The sequence below is a fragment of the Fusarium oxysporum genome, chromosome I (genome assembly GCF_013085055.1).
Source record: "Fusarium oxysporum Fo47 chromosome I, complete sequence".
Classification (NCBI taxonomy): domain Eukaryota; kingdom Fungi; phylum Ascomycota; class Sordariomycetes; order Hypocreales; family Nectriaceae; genus Fusarium; species Fusarium oxysporum.
The window spans coordinates 5,844,013-5,864,321 of NC_072840.1; the positions used below are offsets into that span (position 1 = coordinate 5,844,013).

Below are 20,309 nucleotides of genomic sequence, written 5' to 3' on the forward strand. Positions count from 1 at the left end.
AAGTTCTGTCGCGGTTATTACTCGCTCAATTGAGAAGAAGTAGAAAGGGACAAGTCAATCTTTATTGCCACTCCGGGTTCACGTATGGCATGTTGAAGCAAAGTGATGCGAGAGGAAATTGTTGTTGCGTTCTTACTTAGAGTTTAGAGAGATGGTAATAAATCCTGTTGATCATATAATACCCCGTGATGTCCGTAACCTAGCTTTAGGCTGCTACAAAACATGTCCCACCCGTGTGTACCGAATATGAACATTTACATTCAAAAACCCCAGTAACTGGACAGAATAGGACGGCAAAGCCAGTTCAGTCACCGGGATCAACAGGCAGTTTAAGCAGAGGACAGTGGTGGACGCATCAGATTGGTCAGGAAAGCAGGCTTATACAGGGTAGCGACCGGTATCTAAAGAGATGCGAAGGAAGGTTGAAGCAAATTGCTGCAAAGTCGAAAATGATAAGAATTAAACTATCCTATCTACATTGAAGGGACTAAACTTGACAACCGCGGTAACTCAGACCTCGTAAAAGCGCTTCTCCTCCACCTTCCATGATGAGTTCTTTCTGTGTGGTAAAGAGCCCAGTTCTACGAAGACTGGGGAATTCGGACCTCTCGAAGTAGCGAAAGACGGTAAATGATACTAGTGCCAAACACTATAAAACAAGTAGAAAGACCGCGATACCATGGCATTATGTAACGAGATCTGCCATGCCAGGTCTTTTATATGTTCGATGATTTGAAAGGCGATCTAGCTCTACAACATACCTGTATTCCAACATAAGTGACGCCAAGTTGAGGGGGGCGGCATCCTTAACAATCGACTAGCGAGCGGAGGCCATGACTCAGTATAACGAGAGCTATGTCTGATACGCAGTGTGGCCAGAAACGAAGATCAATCCGGTTGATTCCATCCAGGAAGAAAGAAAAACGGTTCTGTATCTACAGTAACTCCAGTAATCAATAAAATTAACCTCGGTAATAGCTTGAGCCGCTCTTCTCTGGGTCTTCTCGATGACTATGACCATGCGACAGTCGGGGTTAACATTGCATTCATCAGACACGAGCCATGCTGAGTAGCTGTGCAATATCTCCAGTAGGTCTATAGCCTTCTTTGCCCATGGTGGAATGACCTAACCAGTTCCCTATGTGAGAAACTCTTAGGCTGGTAGTGTTAAGGGTTACTTGGCGGCTGTTGCTTCTCCTATCCCCCAATGTCGGTCCCATGAAAATTGGGCGTTGACATGGATTACAAGGTACCAACAACATGAATTGCTTTGATCACGGTACGGTCAGTGTTCGCTCTCCAGGGAGGTTGAGGCCGAAAGGTGGCGCCAAGCTCAGGTTTGCTATATTCCATGTTTCCTAGCTCTTCTCATGACGGATATACTACTGGATACGACGAATCTGCCGCGTGATCGACCAGAATACAAGCTTCTGAAGGAAAAGCGCCATAAAGCCAGCGGTTGAGCACGTTCGGGAGCCCTCATCTATCTTACTGCCTTACGAAATCATGCTCGGTCTGGTGACTGCGTGCTGTGGGCCTTGACGCTTCTGTACTCTTCAGCGGTGAAGGAATGGCCAAAGAGACACTCTTGCGCATCACTCCTCTAGCTGCCCCCGAGAGGGCGAAACCCGGTGGCATTGTTGTGTGAAGGGTAGTGGGAAAGATGTAGCCTAGCGATCTAAGATGCTATTGACGGGAGGGGCGTGTCTTGGGTAAGAGTGATTTGGCAGCTACGTCCCACAGGATTTGCGAGGTTCATTCAATTTTATGGGTAATTTGGGATTCTGGCTACTAACAGCTAAAAACTCCGTACCAAAATGATATTTAGAGGCCAAAGACTGACCTTGGCTCAAGTCTCAGCACTGCTGGAAATGTCCTCTTATCTTCAATGCTGTTGTGTAGTCTTCATTCTACTTTCGAACCTTTGTTGTCCTTGCAGTCTCGCCACATTTCTGCCAGAGATGCCTCTAAGTTCGTTTTACATGTTTCAAGTGACATAGAGAATTCGGGCAGAATCAACTCTGAGGGCCAAGACAACGGCGAATCAGGACGCCCGTATTGGTTGTCGTGTCTAGGCTGCAGATCGGGATTCGTAAGGTTCTGCGAACTGCAGATCACAATTACACAATATCTTCGGCCGTTAACCACGATTGTTATAGATTTCCGTCTGAGGCCGACTCGAGTGTCACTCGGGATATCTGTGATGCAAAATGTAGGCTCGGATGCCTCAGACCGCGCGGGTGGGCCGGACACTTGGTCCAGAACTTCGAAGACAAAGGTTGCGTTCTGCCTTAAGAATTGAGCAGCTTCTCGATCATCTGGACCGCGAGGAACCAGCTTTAGAAGTCCATCGATACATTGAGTGACAACTGCCCGGGCATCTGCGACTGTCTCGATTGGCATATAGCCGGTGGGATCCAAGGCAGAGGCTGGAGGAACCATATCGCCTGTGAAATCAGGGAGAGTGAAAGAGTTACCAGGAAAGGATTGATCAGTATACAGGATAAGCTGGCAAGTACACGTCTTGTTTCTTCACTACGAAGCGGGCTCCCTGGTTTTAAAGCGCCAGCGACATGTTAACTCATCTCATTTCCATTGTTCAGCCGCATCACTGTTGGTTCCTCTTCCGGAAATGATGTAACAATCCGTATTCTAGCATTGCAAAGCCATGAGAGGGGAAGGTCTCACACATAGAAGAATTCACAACACGTCAGAGTGGACACCCTCAATAAAGCCAAAGTTAGGAGTCAGCCTCAAACTACAACCAAAGAGCCTCAATATTGACTTTTTGGTTTGTGGCTCTCTATCTTGACGCTCGTCTGCTGAAGTGATTGTAATGCCCGTCAAATAGAACCAGCGAGCCTCTTTACCTGTTTTCCAGGACAAAACCTTTCTATTAGATGATCCTGAACTGCCTTCTTGCAATGGCTCAGCCTGACCAAGTTCTACTTTTTTGACATGGAATTTTAACGTCGGAGAACTGGTTGAACAAAAACGGTTGCACGTGGTTGCAAGGTCCCTGGCATGTTTGTTTAGCGCTTTGTTATAACCCTACCTCCTTCACAGAGAGTGCTAAGCAGATCAGTATCGCCTGACAGCTGGTATTCCGAAATGGACCCTTGCAATTGAACATAGTCGCAACCTTTCGACGAATGCGGTCCAATGGGCTTTGTCCCTTTTGTTGAGATGGTGTGTGAAGGTCGATCTAGGACGTTCAGCTTTCAACTTGTTTGTCAAAGTCTATGATATGACGAGCTGTGGCGTTAGAGTTAACACCCACATCAGCTCACTCAAGAACGTTTGAGAATTATGGCCACAGACCGATTGGGCAATCAGAGGATAAAACCCTGGCTCCTCAGCATGATGAGAGAACCAACAACACCTCCACTATCATGTCGGGTACATTTGGATCAACCAACACATGAGAGCCCACCTGAAGCTGAAATAGTCAGGTTTAGCGTCGCACTAGGAAGCCAAGACATTTGACCGACAACGAGGATCATGCTGAGCTGATAGATTCTGGCGATACGGAGAATGAGCTTATTAACGTCGAGGTTGGAGAGGGCGCACATTGGCACGCTGTCTTGCCACGTTCATTGATTGCTTCAGAGAAATGTTTTGAAATGAGGTCGTCCCTCGAACCAAACAATAAAACTGGCAGGCCTGAAGAGGCAGAGAGGCAGAACTTATTTGTGTTATTAGTGCTAGGGTCTTACAGCCTGATGTACGGTGTATTTAGGCGATATCAGTGAAAATGAATTGAAGGCAAAAGTGGGTATCGATGGGCTCCACCCTCGCGCAAACCCGGTAATCCCGTAGCGATACCACCGCGAGTGTGACGCTCGGGACAAACAGGGCCAATCACTACGCTGTCTAAGGCTCCCCACTGTTCACCCAGATCGTCCAAGCGAGCATCATTCTTTTCGGCAATCGACCTTTTTCTAGCCCCGCATGCTTAACTTGACAGGCCTTTGGAGGACCAAATGTTCCGCTCTTACCTCCAGTGGCTAAAGCGAGGTTTAGGCGCGTTTTGGGGTAGAGTCAAAGCAGAGAGTATTTCGGAAACGCAAGAAGATCAGAAGCCATAATCGGTTCCATAACTAACCATACATCTTCTGAGCACTTTAGATAAGCAGTCTCTACAGATAAACTGATTTCGGCACTTTGCTTTGTGTGCAGTATGAAAGCTGTCACTAGCTTCCAAGCTTTTAAATGGCTTGTGGCTAGCTGGCACCACTTTATGGTGTTGCCAGGCTCTGCCAGTTATCGTGAAACTAAGTGCCGATATCTTCAGATACGAAAAGATGTGTAGTAACTCTGCATTGGGACCCCTCGCGCTGAGGAAAAATAAAATATAAAAAAAAAACAGCGTGATAGCGCTCGAGTTCAATAGACGACCATTAGTCTTTATCGTGGGCTCGATACTCGAGGCGTAACGGTGTCGTCGATCCTGCAGGGGCGCCGATCCATTTAACATCTGCTTGCTAAGCTACTTAAAGTAACATCTTATGCTATAGTCTGTCAGATGATAAGATCAGGTGCTATGGAGCACTGCTGGGTGTTGCGTGCACGGTTCTAGTGATCTCATATTTCGAGCGCTAGGAACCTTTGCCTAATGGATACGTCGATACGCTTGCTCCGCATCATGCCAGATTCATTGCGGTTAGGAGATATTTGCAATGCTCGGGCTGGTGAAGTTTAGGGAAGCCGGTGGGCATGTCATGGAGCTAAGTGGGACAGGGAGGAAGCATATCTTATAGCGTAACGGACTCGAGCTGAAGAGAAGAGAAGTAGGGCAAAGAGGCAGAATAGGAAAGAGTTGATCTAGTGCGGCGGAAGAGACTGAGGCCTTCAGGAGTTACTGGCCAACTTGAGAATTGATGTCAACCAGTTTTAGACGCACCAAGACTACATTGTACTACTGCGTGAGAGGAATACACAAATAGACCATACACTGCATTACCGCCCTACCGAAGCTACATGCCTCGCATCTGTCTAAATGCCCTACCCTAAAACCGCTGACCTTACCGCCTACCTATCGTATTGCATCCGGACTGCTTGACAAAACGCCAGGAATCTCCTATTATATATCAGCACCAAAATCTTTCCAAGTACTTATACCAAGGTCATTGACATTATCAGGATCCAAGTTGACGTGCACATGGAGTGGATCTACAGCATCCATCATCCTTAAACGCCGAATCACGAATGCCTCCTTACCCTCGATGAGGCTTCTTTTTAATTTGCAAAACCGCTAGAAGGTGGCTTACTTATTACTCTCTTGGTTCCTAGTGAATAAGGTCATTGGCCATACCTAGCCAAGTATCAGGTCAACGTCTTCCAGATGTTGCTCTTTCCCAAGCTCCTTCTGTACATATGCACAGCCTCGTCTATAAGCAACCCCCTCAATCCATTTCACCCATAGAACACCATAGAAAGCTTTCCCAATGCACTCATTTCTCTCCAAAGTTTCTGTCTGGGAACTTGCGTCTACAGATTGCCACCAACTCAAGTAACTGACTGCGTTCGGGAAATGGATTCCTAAAAGTGTCTTTCACAGCTAGAGACATCCTTCTGCAATCCGCTCCAGGAAAGCCAAGTGAATCTTCGTCTTTTGGTAAGTGGAGCCAACCGCATAGTCTCTTTTGCTTGTCAAAAAGGCATAACTGAGTATGCATCCACACTGGCTTACTGTGATGGTGTGCCCGGAGACCTCCAAACCATGCGTGCTTCGTGCAGCAGGAGATGAAGGGACCGTGCCCAAGTTTTGACATTGTTCCATGTTTTTCTGAGCACACTTTCGGAACAGGCCACAGAAAGGCCCTTATAGGAAAGTTTATGTGTTTGTATAAGTACTTGCCTCCAGCTTTCCTTAGTATGTAGCCGTCTTCCATTAGACCTTTCACGCTCCAGACTTCTGTGTCGTATGAGATTACCGAGGATTCATTATAGACTGTTAGATACCGCAGTATGGGCTACCTGCCGCTTCCATCATGAGACGCATGGTTATACCACTGCGTGATGGGCGTTGTGATGACTGATGACCGCACAAATTGGCCAGATACCGCCGCTTAGACGGAGAAAAAGGATTGTGCCGAGGGATTAATTCGTATCAGCCACGATATGGTAGCTGCGGGCCTTTTGTAAACGATCAAGATACCCGCAGTAATTTCTCTCGATCCAATAAAACAATGAGTCATGTTGTGTGCAAGATTCATCGTAGATTTCATTTCTTTCCAGCTGAATCTGGACATCACCACCGGCGAAGAGCTTCTCGAGAGCAGTGCAAATCTTGCAAGATTTTATGACAGGCGGTGATGGATGCTGTGAGTTGATAGTGTCCATTGTGGCAGGGTCAGCAAGAGCCGTTTTAGGATATGTGCGTGTCGGATTTTAAAGCTGCGCAGGGCCAATGATGCCGACATGAAAGGATCGAAAACCAGGTGTTGCGAGAAATCGTGAGGACAGTCTATGGTCTTGGCGTAAGTATCCTGCCCACGCGTTGGTGAGAACCGATAATGCAGGTTAGCATCATGGGCAGCAGGGTCGCACAAAATTGAGGCCCTCCACCCGAGTCATCGAGCTGATCCTATGCGCCCTGTTTTTGTTATAAAGTATAGGCCTGTAGACACTTCAGAGACATGACTCTTGAGGGGTCAAAGGTTCAATCTGAGACTGTGAGATGTGCTGCTGCATTGTCAATAATGTATATATGTATAGCGTTGTCTAGTCTATGTGAATAAACAGCTCAGAAACCATAAAATTCTTAGTAAGTTGTATATTGTTGGAAAGACATGAATTCGTTTGCGATGTTCAGTTGGGCAGCTTCACGCCTGCGTTCTTTGCCAACTTCAAGATCTCAGTTGTCACAGCGTCGACATCATGGCTCTTGATCGGTATACGATGTCCACCATCCCACTCAACTAGAGTCGTCGTGCCAGTTGCGCAGTATGTCTTCAGCAGAACCTGGTGCTGCTCGAGTCCAGGATCTCGAAGTCCATGGACATGTAGTGTAGGTATGCTCAAGACATGGTCTCCCACGTTCGACTCAGGGAAGTCTTTGAACTCAGAGCTCAACAGCGCCGCATCAACGACCGCTGGAGGATGTTGCAGCCGGGAATCCAGCGTAATCAAAGGCGCTCTCCCAGCCATGAGAACACCAAACTTGAACTGCGTCAGCGCCTCTTCCGCACCAAACTGCTCCGTCACTTTCTGCTGCGTCCACAATAAACTCGCCGCAATCTTAGCGCCCTGCGAGAACCCCAGAATGCCGATCCACTCTCCGGTTCCGGGGTCGGTGTCCATAGCCCTGCGGGCCTGGTTCCGAAGTAGCTCGGCGGCGGCCTCTGCTTCAATCTCGGGATGATCGGGCTGCCAGCGGAGCCAGCGCCGAAAAGGCCCATATTCACCGTAGACGCTGACAATATCGGGGTGAGGCGCTGAGATGAAGGGTGCTTGCATGAAGACTAGACGGAGAGAGGAAGCAAGGCTCCTGATCAGAGCGCGGCATTGTAGTTCGAAGATTTGTGCATTGACGCCGCCGCCGTGAAGGCAGAGAATGCGGGGGAGATGAAGAGTCCCTGGATCGCTGGAGGTCTGTATTTGTGTCATGTTGGAGGTCTAGTGGCAAAGGTCACTCTCAGGAATTGGAGAGAATCTGTGATTATCACAGTTGCGAAATGACGGTTTACAAGACAGCGTTTCGGTCTCTGTGTAAGCTTAAACCGAGGATCACAGCTTAACAGGCTTCGGGTAAGCTTTCCTAGCATTCCCCGAACGACACCCGTTTCGGGCTCCGAAAAACAGCGATGATCTCCGTACACCAGCGCATCATAAAAGAGATGATACCTACAAAACGTGTAGATAAGTTACCATCACCGTTATCTCAATATTTCCACAATTTCACATGCTCCCCAACAATTTACCTCTGTTTTACGGTGGAAGAGCTCGCATTGGTTGACATCGTGGCTGTGCAGGACCCTGAAATTCAGCCACGCAATCACCTTATCGCCAAGCCACCATGATGACATCAATCCGTGCGGCATGTCGCAGAATGGTTCCTTGCAGTTCATGGAACCGGTTTCGAATTGTCTCGTACGCCACTCATGAGTCTAGAAGTGACGAGGCCTCTCATATCAGTGAATCGTCCTAATAAATACCTGTTCATCTATTAAAGACATCTTGCACCCAGAGCCTAAAGACTCAGTCCACTTTCTTTCCCTCTTCCTAGCTCTTATACCTAACACGAAGCTACCCCGCCATTGACTCTCAACCTTAACCTTACAACTACAACACCTACAGTTTACATACTTATAATCCGATGTCGAATCCTGAGAAGGCTCCCCAGTATTCCGCTGGCGACCAGCATGGAAGCGGTCTGCTTCCTACCGCCAACCCTACGCAAAACCAACCCCAAGACTCTTCTCTGCCTCCTGCGTACGAGCAGGGATCAGCCGAGCTTCCTGGAGACGAGAAGCCCCGCGCACCCCAAAATCCTGATCAACATGTCCAGTTCGCAGGATCCCAAAGCCAGCAGCCTCCTCAGTTTGCACCCACTGCCGGAGCCGAGCAATATCCAAGTGCTGCAGATGAGAAGCGCAAGCTAGAGCAGCAGTACTTCCCTCCCCCTCCTCCAGGTCCTCCTCCTGCGCAAGACCAACACCAAGCTTCCGCTGCCCATCCGAACCCTCTCCAGGGCAACCCAGTCACTGTGCCTCAACAGCATCAGGAGACTCACCAGCCCTTTGACGCTCAGCAGTCTCAGCAGGCCCAGCAAAACTACGCTATCCCGCAGTACGACCCTGCTCATCCTACCTTTGCACCCCCTCCTACGAACCAGCCAGCTCAGGCTCAGGCGCCGCCAAGTCCTACAGCTCCTACCCATGGACATGGCTTCGGCCATGGTCCGGAGACAACCGCAACCCAGGCTTCGACTTCTGCGCATCCTGAGACACACAAGAAGCCCGGCTGGAGCGAAAAGTTCAGCCAGCTTGGTATCAAGGCCGCTGCACCTATTAACAGCTTGGCGCACAAGTTTGGTAGCCAGAGTTTCCTCCCCGAGACTATCGACAAGGAGTGTGATAAGGCAGCTTCTATCCTGAAGTCCTTCTGCAGTAAGTAACCCATACAGCTTGACCAGAATGTCTGCTAACATACTCTAGAAAACGGTGTCTACGCCGATCCTAGCTCTAGCCAGGTTCCCACATCGACAGACCCCAAGGCACAGGAAACTAATGACGAGATCATCGATCCCACCAAAGAGAAGCCCAAGAAGAGAGTTCTTGTCAACATCCCTCCCAAGGTCATCGCCAAGGCCCAAGGTCTCGCTATCTTCACAACCCTTCGTGCCGGCTACGCTTTCTCTGGTGCCACTGGTTCAGGCATCTTGATCTCTCGTCTTCCCGATGGATCATGGGGTCCTCCTTCAGGTATCCAAGTCCACTCCGTTGGCGCTGGTTTCATGATCGGTCTTGACATTTACGACTGTGTCTGTGTCATCAACAGCCGAGAAGCACTCAACGCTTTCGCCAAGACCCGTGTTGCCCTGGGTAGTGACCTTGCTGTTGTCGCTGGTCCATATGGCGCCGGCGGTGCTGTGGAGATCGGCGCTGCCATGGATGGAAAGAAGAAGGATAAGGAGCATAAGGACGAGGAGGCTCCTCCCAAACCTCCCCGCCCTACTGAGGACAGCCAAGGCCTGAAGCCAGAGACCGATGCCGACAAGAAAAAGAAACGCCGCAGCCTTAGCACCGGCGCTTTCAAGCCTGTCTTTTCCTACGTTAAGTCTCGCGGTTTCTACGCAGGCATTCAAGTCGACGGCACCGTCGTTGTTGAGCGCAAGGATGCCAATGCCGCTTTCTACGGCGAGCGTGTCTCAGTCGAGCAGATCATCCGAGGAGAGGTTCCCCGCCAGAGCGGCATGTGGCCCGCTGGTGCTCGAAACCTTCTCGAAACTCTGAAGGGTGCTGAGGTCGGATCCCTCAAGGTCAACTCCGTGTCTCCGACCGATCGGGACCCCGCTTCCACCGGACCCTCCGGACCTTCGGCGCCGGTGGCGTCGGGAGCTAATGCGGGACAGACACAGCCTCCGGGATATGTCGATGATGGAGTTCACCGACCTGAAGTTGGAGATGTGAAGTATCGTTAGAAACGATCATGGATAATAATAGGATACCACGAGAGGGAGGTAATAGTTTGATCGGTCTCTAGCTATGATTTTCTTGTAGTTTTAGCCAAAATCGCAATTGCATTATTTGAACACGGACACGATTTGCTGGACTCCACGCGAATATCTTTGACATGATATTTATAGAAGCAAGTAGAATGAAATGCGTGAATGACATCGCCGATATCTTCATTATTTATCCAATTGGTTCTCTGTCTCAATTTCGGGTAGGCAGCGCCTTTTTCGATATTGTTCCCATCCTTCACTGAAAGGCGGTTCAACTGTCACAGGGGAGGCTCAGCTCAACATTCACCAGCAAGTCGTGTTCATTAAAGTGTTCAATTTAAGCAAAAAAGTGGTATCAAACAAGTCTATAAACAAAGGAGAAGAGAATTGTGGCAAAGCCGGATATCAAAAGCACATCAAAGGATCGTCCATCATAATCCCCCCATCATATTGTACATCCATCAATGCTTAATGGCTCTTATGACCATTGGTCTTAGCACCCTCCTGGCCAACAGCATTAACACCAGCATTCAACTTCCCAAACTGCCACTCCGGCAGAGTAATACCAGTCTGCTCGTTGATAGTACTCATCAGTGGCGGCAGCATCTGGTACACGTTGCGCATCGTCTCAGTAGCATCGCCGCCCTGACCACCACCCTGGCTTCCAGTGTTCCACACGCTGATCTTGGGCTCGAGACCGCGGATGGCTGTGGCGTTGGCCTTGGCGAGTTCGACGTATGTGCCCTTCTCGATCATCATGTACTGCAGTAGTCCAGCGGGACCACCGAAGGCTTGGGAGAGCTTGCCGTAGGCGTCGGCCATGGCGGAGATACCCTCTGCCTCGCGGAGCTTGCTGACGAGCTCGGCTTCGGCGCGCTGCTGGGCGGCATAGTTGTAGGCTTCGGCCTCGTTGCGGGTCTGGTAGGCTCCGGCATCTGTGTTCCTTGTGATCTTGGCGTATGTAGCAGCTGCATCAGCATCCGCGAAGAGCTTGGTCTGGTAAGCTGCAGCATCGGCCTTGCGCTGACTAGCCTCCTGACGAGCGCGCGCATCCGCCTCAACTTCATACGCAGCAGCGTCAGCAGCCTGTTGCTTACTCTCCCTCGCAATCGTAGCTTTAACAACGTCTGTCGCACGAAGACGCTCCATTTCTGCAGCAGCACGCTTGATCTCAACCTCCTTCTTGAGATCCTCATCCTTGGACTCGAGGGTGCGCTGGGCTGTGACGCGGGCGATGTCGACGTCGCGGGTGAGGCCTGTGCGTTTGGTATCGAGCTGTGCTTCTGCTTGGGCGCGCTCGATGTCGCGGACTGTCTTCTGCACGGCGGTCTCGGCGTTGATCTTTGCGATCTCGCGCTCTTGCTCACCCTTGCGCTGGGCCTCGCCGACGTTACCGCGGAGTTGAGCCTCTGCGACGTCGATTCTGGCTTGGTTGGTTGCGCCTTCGTGGGCTTTGCGTGAGAGGGAGGCGAAGTAGACTGAGTTAGGGGCATCCTTCAACTCTTTGACCTGTGAAATGTTAGCCATCGTGTGAGTAATTAGGGTTGGGGACACGTACGTTGGCGTTGAAGATGAGCAGACCAAACTGCGACAGCTCGTTCTGGATGTTTCGGAAGATTCTCTTCTTGAAGACCTCTCGCTCAGTGAAGATCTCCTCCATAGTCATGCTAGACACAAGGACTCGAGTTTCACCCTCGATGATACCCTTGACGATGTTGGCAACATGCTGGCCCTGGGTGACATTCTCCTTCTCCTCAGAGTTCGCCAAGAGCATAGCATACTTCATCAAAGCGTCCCCTCGGTCCTCGCGATCAAGGCCGTCGGCTTCACTGTCGGCATCAGAGCGGTTGGCCCCGCGCTGGTTGACATCGGGACCCACTGTGAAGACGACGGGGAGAGAGAACTGCAACTTCTCCTTTGTCATGGCCTGAAGGTCCATGGCATAGTCGTGGGGGCGGATGCTGATTGGGGGTTAGTGACTGTTGACCAGTTGGGGAAGGGGGGAAGAATACCTGAAGCGTGTGCATCGTTGGAGAGGCCAGACCCATGTAGCTTTTGTGATCTTGACGGTCTTGATGCCCATGCCAGTGATTGCAAGGTACTCGTCGGGGGCAGAGATTCTGTAAGACATCTTGGCTGAGATCGAAGTGTTGAAGTGATTGGATGTTCAAGAATAGGATGTTATAGTTGAGTATTGAAGTATTGAACTGTTACATATGTGACCAGATGTAAGTAGTTGTTTGCAACGAGTGTTGTATATCTCTAGAACCAATGTTACTAGAGAATTATTTATATAGTTTGATCGGAAAGGTGTCTCACAAAGCGGACAACCACTCTCTTATATGCTTCGATCTGACACAGGAACACAAACATGCATGCACAAGGGTTCATGAATGTGCCTCGCGCTCAGTGAAGACGCTATCCTTGTATTAGGCTATGTATATCCCTGGTACTGTAATAGAGACACCCTGGCGTGTCGTAGTAGCGCTTGTATTTAATAGTAAATGCTGATAAGAGGAGTAGGGTGTTCCTGGGATGCTGGATGAACTTAGAAAAAGCCAACCAGGAACTGCCAGACTTTCGAGAAGTTTGCTGCTACGGGTTCCTGAATAGATATCTAAGTTGCCTAAAATGTTATTAGAATCATTTTGGTGTGTCTAGATCAAGAAACTTACCCAGAAACCATAAGCCGAGCCAACATTTTGGAGTATCTCCTAGGCAGGATGACGGAACATTCTTCTATACCATGGCATATTGGCGACTAAATAGTGAGTTACTGGCTTACTATAGTAAGGGAAAAGACTTACTGGCAGCATCTTCAGCCTTAGCTCTCCTGTATAGGTATCGCTGCATCTCCTCATGGGAGGGTTCTTGGGCCTGAGGATCGGAGGGACTTGGTGGTGCCAGCCGCTTTGGGGCTTGTGAACGTCGAGAAAGTAAGGTGAAAATTGAACGAGAGAATCTTGGAATCATTTTGATAGTACGATGTCGATAGACAAAATGATGACTAGCAGGCTGGTGCACTTGGTAATGTTGTGGTGTAGATGTAAAGTTGAAATGAACGAGGATGAGGAGTTTCAGTTTAAATACACACCCGCACGTCTGGCAGGCGCGCCCCACTCCATGTTGGTTGGGCGTTCTCGGGTGATCTACAGTGGGGGTTCGCCTCTAAAGTATCACCAAAGCTTCAACTTTGAACTCTCGTGTAAGCTGATTCACTCTTGACACATGACATTTTCTGATGCATTTATTGGAAATTAACTTTCAAATATTTCTGTTATAATGTCCTTTCTATTGCTCATCAAACTTACGCTTGGCCGCAAAGCACCATCAACACAGCCCCGTGAATGGATCATGTTTAATTCCCGCGCAACTCGCGGAATTCATCACTCAAGCATTTCCTGCCGGTATCCGAATCGAGCATCTTGGCTAAACGCCCGACCGCAATGCGATAAGTCACGTGCAGAAATTATGATTCGATGATACTTGGAATGTCCCAACACCGCCAAACCCCAAATTGCATGACTGAACAACCATCAATTCTGCTGCGCCACGATGAGTAACCAATTAGCACCGCAGGCACTTCTTCAGGCAGACATAATGTGCAGCCCCAAGGCTGTGATGGGGTCCGCTCCTCTGTTGCAATCTCGGCGATTGCTGGTTCGACGCTATTGATACTACGCTTTGAGACGGGGCGATACAAGGCTGAGTTGGTAGTGGCCAGGCGCTATTGAACGTGGGCTGACTTTCTGTCTTCAGCGACGGCGTATCGAATTTATGTATGTATATGCATCGGGCGTTTGGCATTTGTTGTGACACTGACTAAACATCTTGCAGAATCTCCAGACTTGGCTTCTTCTCCATTGCAACATCATGTCTAAGCAAGACTCCTTCGATGACGGGGATCTTCCTCCCCCATACACTGAATCCGGCCCTTCAGCATCACTACCTTCGTCAGAACCACGACAGTCAGTCACGACTATCTTCTCCTCACATTTGAACAGCCTTCCACTACGCATTCAATCCGTTCAGGCAGTCCGCAATTCAGCGCGCGATGAACGGGATAGTGAAATACTCACCCTGCTGGTGCCTCACATTGAGGATATGCTCTCGTCAATAGCAGCCATGGACCCGCCACCACGGGTCGTCGAAATGACCATGGTGCCAGAAGAAGCAGTTGGCGAAGGATGGTTCTTTAGCGATGAAGATCAATCCCGAACAGTTGTGCGCGTTAGAGAAGATCGCAAGCTAGTAGCCGACCAAAAGAAGCCTGTTAAGCAAAGTGAACCTCCTAAAAACAGAGCCTTCGACGAGTGGGGTCGATGGGAAGACGATACCCAACAATCCACTTTAGACGACGTCCTCTGGTGGTCAGACCACGACATGGCAGTCCGTCTAGCAAAGTACATATCCCCAGAACGAGTAGACCGTCAGGTTGTCAAAGCACACGTTGAACAAGCAAAGAAAGCATCAAGATGGGGCTTGTTCAAGAAATCCGAACCATCGACTCCACCGGCGCCAGTAGTAAAGGCACAGGAGGAAGAACCGGTTACTATGACGGTCAAGGCTGAGGAAGTTACGTTTCGGAGGGAGAATGAGATGGGCATTTGGGAAGGCAAGACAGGATGGGGCTTGGTGGTCAAGGTCAAGTTACGGCAGTGATGGTGCTGTTGGACATGGGCTGAGAATGAGGGCATTGTGAATACAGTATATATATATATAGTCAATTGGGCAAATATACCATGAATATCGTCAGAGAACATTCCCTACCAGCCAGCTCTTTCTCAAGTTCAATTACGGATGCGATTCGGAAGCCTAAGTGCGTCCTCACTCCTGGCTGCATCAAACTGGTAATTGCCCTATTCTATCGAGACACGTCAAGTTCAACAGTAGAACTTGGCAGAACAAAACATTCTTCTCTAGCCGATATTCCTGAGTGACACATTGTGTCATCTCGGGGTCTTTTCTGTGCATTGGCGCGCGGCATGTAATACAGTGAGTGGTTAAGTCGAACCATGTCTTCACTATTCACCAACAAGTGACTGAATGCTGACAGCACACTCTGAGGCTATCACCAGCAAAGATGGAAACACGTTTAGAGACTCCATAATACTTGTCTAAATGCTCGCTTCTTCAAGATAAGCATAAATAAGGACCCGATCCTCAATGGAACGGAACCTGTCAACACCTCAATTCGGCCTTACACCACGCCGTGAAACTCACCCTGCCTAATCTCACAACAACATCTCACAACTATTGTATCCCCTCTCACAGCGTCCATCCTCACCACAAATCCCTTTTTTCCGCCCTCGTCCGTGATTCACCTCTCTTCGTCTTAGTGCCTGACTCACTCGCCGACTAAACCCCACCTCATCTACAAAACCCTCAACTTCACCCATCACCTCCTCGAAACAGCTTCTAAATCTCCCCTTCATCCTTCAATACCACTCTAACGTCAAACCAAACACCATGGCTTATAACGTCCTCGTAACAGGCTCATCCGGCCATCTCGGCACAGCTCTTATGCTTTCCCTCCCGACGTTCGGCTTCACACCTCTTGGGATCGACATCTTACCTTCTGAGAACACAACGCATGTTGGATCAATCTCTGACCGCGCCTTTGTGACATCTCTTCTTCAGAAACACCCCATCCAGCATGTCCTTCATGCTGCGACGTTGCATAAGCCCCATGTCGAAAGCCACTCCAGGCAAGACTTCATCGACACAAACATCACCGGCACCCTCATTCTTCTCGAAGAAGCCTCCAAACTCGGCGCCCAGATCGAAAGCTTCATCTTCTTCAGCACAACAAGCACATTCGGCGCAGCCCTAAGTCCCAAGCCCGGTCAACCCGCTGCGTGGATCGACGAAACCGTCGTCCCCATCCCCAAAAACATCTACGGCGCTACAAAAGTCGCAGCGGAGGATCTATGCTTCCTCATCCAGAAACAAACAGGCATGCCCGTCTTAATCCTCCGCACGAGCCGTTTTTTCCCAGAGCAGGATGACGATGAAGATCGCAGAGCAGCTTTATCAGACGACAACCTCAAAGTGCTTGAACTAGCGTACCGACGCTGCGACATTGAAGACATAGTTCGCGCGGCAGTCTGCGCGATGAAGAAGGGGCGAGAGATACAGTTTCGGAAGTACATCATCAGCGCACCGCCGCCTTTTCCTAATGACGCTGACACGCTGGCGATGCTGGACAGAGACCCTAAGCAGGTGTTTGAGACTGTTGCGCCGAAGTGTGTGCAAGTTTTCAAGGATAAGGGGTGGAGTCACTTGAAGAGGATTGACCGTGTTTATGATTCTAGTAAGGCGGTTGAGGAGTTGGAATGGAAGCCGAAGTTTACGTTCAAGAAGGTTGTTGAGTTGGTTGGGGAGGGCAAGGAGTGGAAGAGTGAGTTGACGGGGAAGGTTGGGAAGAGAGGATACCATGCAGTCAGTCATGGAGTTTATACTGTGCGATGAATTTGCAGGTCAGAGATTGGCGGCGGGTAGTATGAGGTTACAGCGAATAGCTTCACGATAGGATCAGGACAAGACAGACAAATGACACTGATAAGACTTGGGTCTAAACAAACTCGTATTCGCCATGTATGCTATGTCTACTAAACAACAGCCCTCTAAAAGTCAGGGTATCTATACAACACTACGCTCAACCAAACTTGATTCCAGAGTTGGGATTCCACGTCCCAGGTGCAGGAGGTTGGCCTGAACCACCAGAAGATTGACCAAACTTGATACCCATACCAGGAGTCCACATGGCACCAACCGGTGTTGGTTGTACTGGTCTTGGCTGCTGTACCGTCTCTCCCCAAGACTGTATGTTTGCCTGAGCTGGACTCTGCACAGGTTGAGGAGGTTGATGTGGTGGTGTATATGAGTGTGAAGGGTCTTGGTGTGACGGCATCGGGCTTTGGGCGGGAGGTTGTTGGTGAGAGATATTGAGGTTTGACAACGTCGGCATGTTAATTTCCCTATTATTTCGGTCAGTGAAAGTTCCGTATAAAGTTTGCAAGAGACGTACTCTTCCAATGCTCGCGCCTCCATGCGGCGCTGAGCAACCCAGCCACGAATAACATCGCGGAAGCCCTGTCCAACAATCTTGTTCAGATCATTGTAAAACTTGCGCCCAACTTCGAGGTTGTTGATAATCTCCTTATACTTAAAATAGGCATTATCAAGCTTCTGCAAGGCCACCTCACGTTCTCGGTTGCCGCGTTCACCCATCTGTCGCTTCTGCAACTCAAACTCACGATTGATACGCTGAACATCGGCCAGGAGACGTTCCTGGTCTTTTGCTTCCTTTTCAATCGCTTCAACCTCGGGCTCATACAACTTATCAAGTCGTTTGTCGAAGAACTCCTCAAAGTGAGCCGGGACTAGTGCCGTGTTAGGGTACGCTCGTTCCAACCGGGCTGCCTCCTTGAGGATGTCTGGCTTGATGTCATCACGACGTGCGTTTTCTCGCAAACTTTCAACCTTCTTACGACGACGGCTCTCAAGACGAAGAACGTCGTTGTATGCGCCGCGCAATCTTCCTATGACAGGTTTCAACGTCTCGGGTATGTCAACCCGTCGGCTGGACGGCACGGAGTCCATCAGATCTCGGTCCGGTCCGGAGAGGATAGCAAGCAAATCCTGGATCGCGCCGAACTTTTCCCTAACGACCGCGTCGCTACTAATACTGCTTTGGAAGTAGCTCTCAATCTCAGAAGCGTGCTGCCAAAGCTTCCCACCTTGAGGATCTTGCCGACTCTCGGGTCGCACCCATCGGTCTGTTCCGTATCTCATCCGTAATCGCTGATCTTCCTCTTCTTCCGAAGCCAGAGCCGCTTTCCCCTCTTCAAAGATTGCCATATCTCCAGATCGCAACTTGTCAATATCCGCGAAGCCCTTTTGCACTCTACCAATGGCATCTGCTTGTCTGATCTCCTCAGCATGTTGGACCAAACTTGGTGGTAGACCCAGAGGTTTCTCAAGAGCTTGTAAAGATCCAGGTAGTCCAAGCGATGTGAGAATTTCGTGAATCTTGTCTGTGAGCGATTCAAGCTCCGGAATAATATTCTGGCTAACCATGCGATCGCGTCGTTCCTCGTAAATCGATGTGGCAACGTGTACCGAGAAGGGGACAAGTCGAGAGAACAAAGCTGGTCCGAACTCGGCGTGGTCGCCAAAGTAATCGTAGGGGTTGGCAACTTGTGGTGGCACCCGAGCTACAGCCATGTTTGCGCGATCGAGAATCTTGAGCTCCGACTTTGGTGGTACAGCAACTGCAAAATGTTAGTACTCTGCCAAGTAAGGGTCGTAGCGCACATACTCAGGTAGATAACATCGTTATCTTTCTCTGCTCGCTTCAAATCTTCCTCAACCTTGCGCTTCAGCCCATTGAGGTCATCAACCACCGTCTTGCCAAGATAGCCATTTCGGGCTTCCTTAATGCCCTCCGTCGCACAAGCAACAGCATCCTTGAGTCGCGCAACCTCCTCTCCATATTTCCGCTTCTCCAGACAATCGCATGCAGCTCGGTATTGCGCGGCAGCAGCAAAGTGATGATGCTTGGCGCTCATATGGTGGATCCAGGCACTGCTGATGGCTTCGCTCTTCATAGCAGCTTCGCCAGCAAAGTTATACAGATCGGACACTCGAGCGGCGAGCTTGGCGATCGATGCATCCTTGTAGCCATCCATAACGGCTTTTTGCCAGAAGCATTCTTGACTCTGGGCGAGGAGTAGTTGGATCAAGGACTCGAGTGTATCGTGGTCCATGTCTTCGGGAGGATCGGACATTCGTAGTTCGGGAAGGATCTCTTTTTGCATATGTGATAAGACGCCGGCTGCGAGGGAGAAGTAGTTCGCTGCTGATTTGAGGCCTTCGGTGTTGCCCCGGGGCGTGTTGATGGCGAGCTGGGAGTAGAGGGAGGCGAGGTTGTAGAGAATGTTCATAAGCTCGTACTTCAGGTTGTTTCGCACCATAGGACGCTCGGTATTGTATCCAAGGGCAGGATACCACGAAAACTCGGCTCCAATCTTTCATCATTGTCAGTTTGTGCTGTTAGCTGGCATCGCGTGACACTCACATCTATAGGAAACTTGCCCCCAACCCAAACAAGCTGTCCCGCATATGCTTGTAGCTTCTTAATGCCGCTCGGATGCGGCTCCCGAACGTTCACCGCATCGCGCCGAAGTGCATCAATGACCTCGAGGTCATGCTTAAACATATCCGGGTGCTGATCATATTTGGTGTTGATATACTGCCGTATCGTCGAAGCAAGCGAGAGCTGGGCCGACTTGCGAAAGGGGATGGACAGGATGTTTCTGAGAGGGAAATGTTAGCTGATAAGTCCAGGGATGTCCGGTATAGCTGGGTCTTCGTACGACGACATGGCTTCGTTTGCGAACCTGACTTGCGGGTTCTTGAGCCTTTGTAGAGTTAGCTTTTTTGCCAAGGTCGCTGGGCTGCTAGAGTTGCAATGACTTCATCAGAGCTGTGGAGGCGCCACGTTGGAGGGGCAATGACATACGATGTGGCGCAGCAGCCACTACCCTAGAGTGGGGGGATCAAGAGGAGAGTGGGATCGAGGTTTAGAGCTGCGTATCAATTGTCTGGGAAAATGAAAGAAAGGTTAGCCAGGCTTGTCCAAGAATACGGCGATACCACCAATGGTACTTCTCTTGCGCGTGTGGGCAAAAGTTGATCTGACGCAAGGTGACATGTTGTTGACAGAGCCCTTTTATTATCGCTTGGGCTGTAAGTTGTGTTGGCAGCGGATGCATGCATGCTCCGTTGCGCCGGGGCGGTCGGTCCTAGCATGTCCGCCGAATGAGTTGGTGCAGAGACAGATATTCAATAATCGCAGTGGACGAAGTGAGTGGTGGCAGTGAGGCGGGGCGGACAGTCAAATTATGGCATTTGCAAGGTCTCTCGTGGTGGGAGAAGTATGTTCTAATTGATATCCTGAATATGAGTTGTTTGCTAGCTAAGTGCGCTGACCATTCCCACCCGTCCACCACAAATAATAACCGACGAAGATGGCTTGCAGAGTCCAGCATTGCCTGGTCAGACAGAATGAGTGTGAGAGTCGAAATGAGTCGAAGTGAGAGATGAGCGGGCGGTGGAGGGATGAAGCGTGGTC

At 49.8% G+C, this 20,309-nt stretch overlaps 6 protein-coding genes across 6 annotated transcripts; 2 read left to right on the forward strand and 4 right to left on the reverse strand.

The window, feature by feature from the left end:
• Positions 1 to 1,905: 1,905 nt before the first annotated feature.
• FOBCDRAFT_195821 (uncharacterized protein) lies at positions 1,906 to 2,442 on the reverse strand (the record flags this gene model as incomplete). Its single annotated transcript, XM_031194800.2, has 1 exon — positions 1,906 to 2,442. One exon carries the CDS (start codon positions 2,440 to 2,442, stop codon positions 1,906 to 1,908), a length of 537 nt encoding a protein of 178 aa, XP_031029538.2.
• A 4,371-nt stretch (positions 2,443 to 6,813) lies between these two features.
• On the reverse strand, positions 6,814 to 7,963 carry FOBCDRAFT_236047 (serine hydrolase-domain-containing protein; the record flags this gene model as incomplete). The annotated part of the gene is made up of 3 exons (XM_031194802.3): positions 6,814 to 7,596; positions 7,692 to 7,848; positions 7,926 to 7,963. 3 exons carry the CDS (start codon positions 7,961 to 7,963, stop codon positions 6,814 to 6,816), a joined length of 978 nt encoding a protein of 325 aa, XP_031029540.3.
• Positions 7,964 to 8,061: 98 nt separating this feature from the next.
• FOBCDRAFT_213532 (uncharacterized protein) lies at positions 8,062 to 10,540 on the forward strand. The gene is made up of 2 exons (XM_031194803.3): positions 8,062 to 9,113; positions 9,162 to 10,540. Exons 1-2 carry the CDS (start codon positions 8,321 to 8,323, stop codon positions 10,145 to 10,147), a joined length of 1,779 nt encoding a protein of 592 aa, XP_031029541.2. The 5' UTR covers positions 8,062 to 8,320; the 3' UTR covers positions 10,148 to 10,540.
• Positions 10,466 to 12,569, reverse strand: FOBCDRAFT_9098 (uncharacterized protein). The gene is made up of 3 exons (XM_031194810.3): positions 12,184 to 12,569; positions 11,730 to 12,132; positions 10,466 to 11,680 (listed from the first exon to the last, which is right to left on the reverse strand). Exons 1-3 carry the CDS (start codon positions 12,300 to 12,302, stop codon positions 10,640 to 10,642), a joined length of 1,563 nt encoding a protein of 520 aa, XP_031029548.2. The 5' UTR covers positions 12,303 to 12,569; the 3' UTR covers positions 10,466 to 10,639.
• A 1,475-nt stretch (positions 12,570 to 14,044) lies between these two features.
• Positions 14,045 to 16,642, forward strand: FOBCDRAFT_123321 (uncharacterized protein; the record flags this gene model as incomplete). Its single annotated transcript, XM_031194806.3, has 2 exons — positions 14,045 to 14,815; positions 15,587 to 16,642. The coding sequence occupies 2 exons, from the start codon at positions 14,045 to 14,047 to the stop codon at positions 16,640 to 16,642; spliced, it is 1,827 nt and encodes a 608-aa protein (XP_031029544.3).
• Positions 16,643 to 16,735: 93 nt separating this feature from the next.
• Positions 16,736 to 19,656, reverse strand: FOBCDRAFT_284814 (BRO1-like domain-containing protein; the record flags this gene model as incomplete). Its single annotated transcript, XM_054703007.2, has 6 exons — positions 16,736 to 17,151; positions 17,202 to 18,447; positions 18,495 to 19,203; positions 19,254 to 19,491; positions 19,552 to 19,596; positions 19,652 to 19,656. 6 exons carry the CDS (start codon positions 19,654 to 19,656, stop codon positions 16,830 to 16,832), a joined length of 2,565 nt encoding a protein of 854 aa, XP_054558982.2. The 3' UTR covers positions 16,736 to 16,829.
• Positions 19,657 to 20,309: the final 653 nt, after the last annotated feature.

What these genes read in the sequence shown, in the direction of transcription:
- FOBCDRAFT_213532 (XM_031194803.3), top strand. Translation starts at nt 8,321, where the DNA reads ATGTCGAATCCTGAGAAGGCTCCCCAGTATTCCGCTGGCGACCAGCAT. An exon ending in TATCCTGAAGTCCTTCTGCA is followed by an intron (nt 9,114 to 9,161) that starts GTAAGTAACCCA and finishes AACATACTCTAG; the next exon opens with AAAACGGTGTCTACGCCGAT.
- FOBCDRAFT_9098 (XM_031194810.3), bottom strand. Translation starts at nt 12,302, where the DNA reads ATGTCTTACAGAATCTCTGCCCCCGACGAGTACCTTGCAATCACTGGC. An exon ending in CAACGATGCACACGCTTCAG is followed by an intron (nt 12,133 to 12,183) that starts GTATTCTTCCCC and finishes ACCCCCAATCAG; the next exon opens with CATCCGCCCCCACGACTATG. An exon ending in TGCTCATCTTCAACGCCAAC is followed by an intron (nt 11,681 to 11,729) that starts GTACGTGTCCCC and finishes AACATTTCACAG; the next exon opens with GTCAAAGAGTTGAAGGATGC.